Genomic DNA, 7,500 nt, shown 5'->3' with positions numbered 1-7,500 from the left:
TATGGATTTGGAGAAAGCCTAGGATAAAGTTGATAGGGAAGGGATGTGGAATGTGATGAGGTTATGTGTAATTGTTGGAAGGTTGTTGCAAGCAGGGAAAAATTTCTACAAAGGTAGTAAAGCATGTGTTATAGGATAGGAAATCAAGTGAGCGATTGGTTTCCGGTGAGAGTGGGGCTGAGACAGGGATGTATAATGTCGCCAGGGATGTTTAACTTGTATGTTGATGGATTAATGAGAGAGGTGAATGCTCGAGTGCTTGGACGAGGATTGAAACTGGTAGACGATAATGATCATAAATGGGAAGTAAATCAGTGGTTGTTTGAGGATGATACTGTACTGGTTGTAGACACGGAAGAAAAGCTTAGCCGATGAGTGACAGATTTTGGAAAGGTGTGTGAGAGAAGGAAGTTGAGAGTTAATGTGGGTAAGAGTAAGGTTATGAGATGTAAGAGAAGGGAAGATGGTGCGAGGTTGAATGGCATGTTGAATGGAGAGTTACTTGAGGCGGTGGATCAGTTTAAGTACTTGGGGTCTGTTGTTGAGCAAATGATGAAGTAAAAGCATATGTACGTCAGAGAGTGAATGAATGATGCAAAGGGTTGGGGCAGTTAAGAGAGTAGTAAAGAATGGAGGGTTGTGCATGACTGTAAAGAGAGCTTTATATGAGAAAGTGATTCTACCAGCTGTGATGTATGGATTGGAGTTATGGGGAATGAAAGTGACGAAGAGACAGAAATTGAATGTGTTTTGAGATGAAGTATCTAAGGAGTATGGCTGGTGTATCTCGAGTAGATAGAGTTAGGAACGAAGTAGTAGGGGTGAGAGCGGGTGTAAGAAACGAGTTTGGCCATGTTAAGAGAATGGAAAATGACTGTCTGCTAAAGAAGGTGACGAATGCAAGAGTTGATGGAAGAAGTACCAGAGGAAAGCCAAGGTTTGAGTGGATGGATGGAGTGAAGAAAGCTCTGGCTGATAGGAGGATAGATGTGAGAGAGGCAAGAGAGCGTGCTAGAAATAGGAATGAATAGCGAGCGATTGTGACACAGTTCCTGTAGGCCCATCTGCTTCCTCCGGTGGCCTTGGATGATCGCTGAGGTAGCGACAGTAGGGGATTCAGCGTTATGATGCTTCATCTGTGGTGGATAACGGGGGAGGGTGGGCTCTGGCACCCTAGCAGTACCAGCAGAACTCGGTTGAGTCCCTTGTCAGGCTGGGAGGAACATAGAGAGGAAAGGTCCGGTTTTTTTCATTTGTTTGATGTCGGCTACCCCAAAATTGAGGGAAGTGCCTTGGTATATGTATGTATGTATCTACTTCAGTAATTATCAAAATTAAACATTAAATTTGATTTTATTATCTTTCTCAAAGTCTGGAAACGAGAGTATTCTCCTGAACGAGCTGGTGTACGTCTTTGGAGGTCCTCTGGGTGCTCTTGGACCCTTGGCCTCAAGTTATAACTTCACTAAGATGGATGTCACACTCAGCAAATCCTTCATATCAAGGTGGAGTCATTTCATCAAATTAGGGTAAGGAGATGTAGTTGATTTTGATATTGATTCATATTTTATTTTTAAGTTCATTATAGTTCACGTAATTCTCATGTATAAGGTTATAAATATCTCTAATTTCAAAAGAAAAGTAAAACATTTAATGCTTAATAACATATTCATTAGCATGATATAAATAGGTAGAATATCCCACTTCATTGCTCCCTAATGATTATATTAAGTTTATTCGGTTCTTAGAATTAAATCTAAAGACTGATTTACACATAGAATAGCTTTTAAAAAGTAACTATAAGTTGTTTATTGTCTCTAAGCAATAACATTCACACACAAATTTATAGATTTTTATATAAGTAGCCGCAGGAGCATAAATATTAGAATATCGCCAACGTATCCCTGCGTGTCGTTAGAGACGTCTAAAGGGGATGAGACGAGGGGACTGGGAACCCCCTTTTCTGTATTATATATTCTTGTGACACATCAAAGAGGTGGAGCTGGGGGGAGAGTGACTGCTCATTGCACTCTAGTTTTGGGGTGTCTGAATGTGCGTGGATGTAGTACGATTGAGAATAAAACATGTGAGATTGGAAGTATGTTTAGGAATAGAAGAATGGATATATTAACTTTGTGTGAGACAAAGATAAAAGGGAAGGGTGAAGTGATGTTTAGTGAAGTGACTGGTAAAGTGTCTGATATTAAAAGGGGAAGAGCAAGAGATGGTGTGTCTTTATTGCTGAGTGAATGAATGACAAGTAAAGAAGGGGAATGAGAGGACATATCATCTAGGTTAATGTGGGTAAGGGTTAGGTTGGGTAGGGAATGTTGGGCTTTTTTTAGTGCGTATGGGCCAGGTTGTGAGAAAAGTGAAGAAGAACGGAATGCGTTCTGGAATGAATTAAGTATGTGTGTAGAAGGAATGGGTAGAAGGAATTATGCAGTTGTCATGGGTGACTTAAATGCCAGAGTGGGCACTGAAGAGGTAGAAGGTATAATTGGGAAGTATTGCGTACCAAGTGAAAATGAGAACTTCGAAAGATTGGTATATATGTGTGTTGAGGAAGAGATGGTGATAAGTTCTAGATTTTTCAAAAATGAAAGATAAAAACAAGTATACATGGGTAAGAGTGGCAGATGGAAGAGTGGTAAGAAGGGCTCTAATGGATTATGTGTTGATAACTAACAGAATGTTTGGAAGATTGAAAGACGTGCACGTGTTTAGGGGTATAGCTAACCGTATGTCTGAGATGTACGAGAAGGGAAGGTGGTGCGAGGTTGAATGTCATTTTCAATGGAGAGTTACTTGAGGAGGTGGATCAGTTTAAGTACTTGGGGTCTGTTGTTTCAGCAAATGGTGTAGAGGAAGTATTTGTACGTCAGAGAGTGAATGAGGGAGGCAAAATGTTGGGGGCAGTGAAGGGAGTGGTAAAGAAGAGAGGGTTGGGCATGAATGTAAAGAGAGTTCTGTATGAGAAATGGATTGTACCAACTGTGATGTATGGATGGGAGTTGTGGGGACGAAAGTGACGGAAAGACAGAAATTGAATGCGTTTGAGATGAAGTGTCTGATGAGTATGGCTGGCATATCTGGAGTAGATAATATTAGGAACGAAGTAGTGAGGGTGAGAACTGTTGTAAGAAATTAATTAGCAGCTAGAGTGGATAAGAATGTGTTTAAGTGGTTTGGCTATGTTGAGAGAATGGAAAGTGGCTGTCTGCTAAAGAAGGTGATGAATGCAAGAGTTGATGGGAGAAGTACAAGAGATAGACCAAGATTTGGGTGGATGGATAGAGTGAAAAAAGCTCTGGGTGATAGGAAGATAGATGTGTGAGAGGGCATGAGAGAACGTGCTAAAAATAGGGATGAATGGCGAGCGATTGTGACACAGCACCTGTAGGTCCTGCTGCTTCCTCAGGTCGCCTTGGATGACCTCAAAAGTAGCAGCACTATGAAGCTTTATCTGTGTTTGATAACGAGGGAGGGTGTTCTGGGTCTCTTGCAGTACCAGCGGAACTCAGTTGAGACCCTCTACAGGCTGGGAGGAGCATATAGAGGAAAGGTCCCTTTTTTTCCTTTGTTTGATTTCGGCTATTCTTCAAAATTGGGGGAAGTGCTTTGGTATACACACATATATATAAATATATATATATATATATATACTGTATATATATATATATATATATGTATATATATATATATATATATATTTGTATATATATATATATATATATATATTTGTATATATATACATATATATATAAATATATATATATATATATATATAAATATACATATATATATATATATATAAATATATATATATATATATATATAAATAAATAAATATATATATATATATATATATATAAATATATATATATATATATATATATGGATATTTATATACATATATATATATGTATATATAAATACATAATATATATATATATATATATATATGTATATATACACATGTATATGCATATATATACATAATATATATATATATATATATATGTACATATATACATAATATATTTATGTATACATATCCATATACATATATATATATATATATATATATTTATATATATATATATATATATACATATATATGTATATATAAATATGTAAATATCTATATCTATATATATATATATATATATACATAGGCCTATGTATATATATATATATATATATGTATATATCGATATATATATATATATATAAAATATATATATTTATATATATATATATATATATATGTATATATATATATATATATATTTATTTATTTATATATATATATATATATATACATACATATATATATATATATATATATGTATATATATATAATATATATATATATATATATATAAATATAAATAAATATATATATATATATATATATATATAATACTGTACAGTTTATATCTTTTTTTACCATAAATCAATCCATTTTACATATGGTATCAATTCAAAACTCTATGTTCATATTACAAACATCCAAAAGACCCAGTCTCCAAAGCTAAGATGTCCGAGAGTGCAAACGACATAACTTCTCAAGAGCAGATATGGCCCAAAATATGATCCAGTCTATCAGAGATACTTTCAAATAGGTGAGGTTCCTATTTATGCGGGGCTGTAATCACTCAGAGATATAAGGATACAATGATTTTCAATATTTTCTAGATATATAACCTTAGGTCAGGAAAATACACTTAGTCATATTTTTAGAGTAATTTTATTTCTTCATGATAACTTACATATTAATTAATAATCCCTTTCCTCTCTACATATGAAATCTTATGTTCTAGATGTTAACATTTTCTCTCTCTCTCTCTCTCTCTCTCTCTCTCTCTCTCTCTCTTCAATAACCCAACACCTATGAATATCATAAACTAAACAAGTAAAACATAACTTCCTCAATGTACAATGTACTCCACAAAACTAAGGAACCTTAATAAAATACTAATATTTAACTGGTGATGATTTTAATAAACTAAATGATACTACATCTAAGATTACATGATATAATTCTAATCATCAATATAGGTTTTATATTTAGCCTTTCCAGAAACTTGCTTTAGGTAAATTTCCAAATTATATTCATTGATAATTTAATAAAAATATTTATCATAACATCAAGAGTCAAAACCATATAACTTATATTTAAGGAATATATCTTCTATAGATATTTCATACTCGTTTTCACATAATTACTTCTAGTTATCTATATGTCTATTCATTCCAGGAACAAAGAAATCTGTACGTGACCATTACCATGCTGGAAAAGTAGCCTTGTGGTCCTGGCTACTACCTGGTCTGGAACGAGTGGGTTCCCGGTACAGCCCAGATAAAAACTTTCACAGATTACCAACTGATCTCCAATCTGGTTTATACCCTGAATCAACAGGTCAGTATATCTTTACTGAAGGCTTTCTATCTTGCCCAATAACTCCAACCCTCACTGGCCTAACAAATACACCACATAACTTGACAATTGTAGCTACGGCTAACAAAATTCAAGTTAGTGAATCAGGTAATTTGGATATGCAAAGTCCAATGGGGAAGGATTTCCCTTACGCAACTGCTCTGAGTGTGACAGTGGCCATTGCCTGCTCTTTGCTAATCCTAAATATCTTGGTTCTTACTACCTTTTATTATAAACATAAGGCCAACCGCCGGAGCTTCGCTAAAGGCTCGCAGGACACGAATAGCGAGAGTGGGAATGACCTCCAGTTGCAATCGTCTGGGGACAATTGTAAGACAATATATGCCCCAGGGCATTATGGAACCTTGAGGGCCTTCTATCACAATGCGTAGCAGCCTGGCCACAGCCTTTGAAGAGGAGTCCCAGCATGACTGGCCGCCAGACTACATAAGCAGCGTACAAACCATAGACGATATAACTGGCGTAACATTCAATAGGATCTCTCTAGATATGAAAGGCACCATTACGAATACGCAAAAGCTACATGAACCAAAAGAAACTATAATAACAGTTACAATGCTCAAGCAGCCTGTGGCTTCGTACACATCTCCGAATGATGGTCAACTTGTCTCTACTTATTCACCAGTCGATGGTCAACTCGTTCCTACGCATTCATCAAAAGAGTATCAACTCGTCCAAAATCATTCACCCAACGCAGGCCATCCAGGTACAAGTTATTCTCCGAAGGATGGACAACTGATTCCAAATTATTTGTCAAGCAGTGCTTCTATCATGAAGATTAGGGTGTAGTTATAGTCTATATCATTATAATATACTCAAAAAAGGTTCTACTTCTTTAAAAACAATGTTGGATATACTCTAGAATATTGGGCAAATCAGTTTCATGATTAATTTTTATTTAGTCCATTTCCTATATATTGCCATCCAAGATTACCATCTCGTCTTCAAAGTTATACTTAACAAAGGCCAATTAATAAAACTAATTATCTTGAATAATAAAACACTCACTTCATGATACTCAGGAAAACTCATCTAACTACGTTCTTCGATCAAAGTCTTTTTTTTAATGTTGATCAAACACATCCATTATTATGGTGCACTTAGAACATCATCAGATATGCAGAAACTTAACGAATAATTGTTTAAATAATTTAAATTTCCTTTCTATCAATCAATTATTGGTAGTAAAATTTGCCTCTAACAACATTAAGAAAGAAATTTTTTTACTTAACATAGAAAAATTCCTGCAGACCATATTTGGTACATTAACTATTTCTAAAGTTGATAGAAAGCTGTCTACTTTTCCTAATCAAAAACTTTTACAAAATTACTTTTTTACACATTTGATAGAATATCTGATATCCTTAAGTAAAGTAACTGGTGCCCAATTAAGAGAAAAATACTCATAATTGAATTCAAAGATTTAAAAAAAAACATATCAATTGAATTGGATTGGAAATTTAATTATGAATGATGATAATTCTTAAAAGATTATCCAAAAAGAAGAATCCTCAATAAATAAAAAACAACAAATACCCATTTTGAGATGTTCAAAAATAAACCTTTATGAAATCATATAAAAATTATATAAGAAGAAAAAATAGAAACCTTAATAGTGTCTATCTAAGAAGAAGAAAGTGAACGTTATAACTATTGTCATTTACAATAGAATGTTTTGTTGTTGTAAAACTTTATATCTAACCTGTGGTTGTTTTTTGGGGATATGTTTATCAGTGTGTGTGTATGTATATATGTATGTGTTTTTTGCAACGAAAAAAAAAAGGTTTTTTATATAAGTGTTTCGTTACCTAAAACAAGAGAAGGTAAAGATTCAAATTCTTTCTAAAATCTAAATGATCGAATAAACGAAAATATATTGTGGTTTATTGAATGAAATTTGCTTTACCTCGAATTTGATTGATTTAGCAAATTCAAGGCCATTGGGGAATGAGTCAATAGAACTCGAAGATGTAGTGAGCTTCATTTAGAAAATCTAAGTCTCCTCAAATCACTAATCCACTTCCCATCCTTCAATG

The 7,500-nt window shown here is 34.1% G+C and overlaps 2 protein-coding genes across 3 annotated transcripts in view; one reads left to right on the top strand and one right to left on the bottom strand.

Moving 5' to 3' along the window:
• The window catches only part of LOC137626630 (putative inactive carboxylesterase 4), a 13,473-nt gene extending 6,251 nt beyond the window's left edge, over positions 1 to 7,222 (top strand). Inside the window, exons 6-8 of one of the 2 annotated variants that reach the window (XM_068357650.1) lie at positions 1,372 to 1,529; positions 4,523 to 4,628; positions 5,264 to 7,222. In XM_068357650.1, the coding sequence (XP_068213751.1) occupies positions 1,372 to 1,529; positions 4,523 to 4,541 (177 nt within the window). In that variant the 3' untranslated portion in view covers positions 4,542 to 4,628; positions 5,264 to 7,222. The remainder of the gene's footprint in view (positions 1 to 1,371; positions 1,530 to 4,522; positions 4,629 to 5,263) is intronic. The other variant, XM_068357649.1, reaches the window with a different exon arrangement.
• The window catches only part of LOC137626941 (neuroligin-4, X-linked-like), a 348,832-nt gene that overhangs the window by 114,996 nt on the left and 226,336 nt on the right, over positions 1 to 7,500 (bottom strand).

Source organism: Palaemon carinicauda, chromosome 34, assembly GCF_036898095.1.
Source record: "Palaemon carinicauda isolate YSFRI2023 chromosome 34, ASM3689809v2, whole genome shotgun sequence".
Classification (NCBI taxonomy): Eukaryota; Metazoa; Arthropoda; class Malacostraca; order Decapoda; family Palaemonidae; genus Palaemon; species Palaemon carinicauda.
The sequence above is the reverse complement of the archived record's forward strand: the minus strand, read 5'-3'. Positions and strand labels throughout refer to the sequence as shown.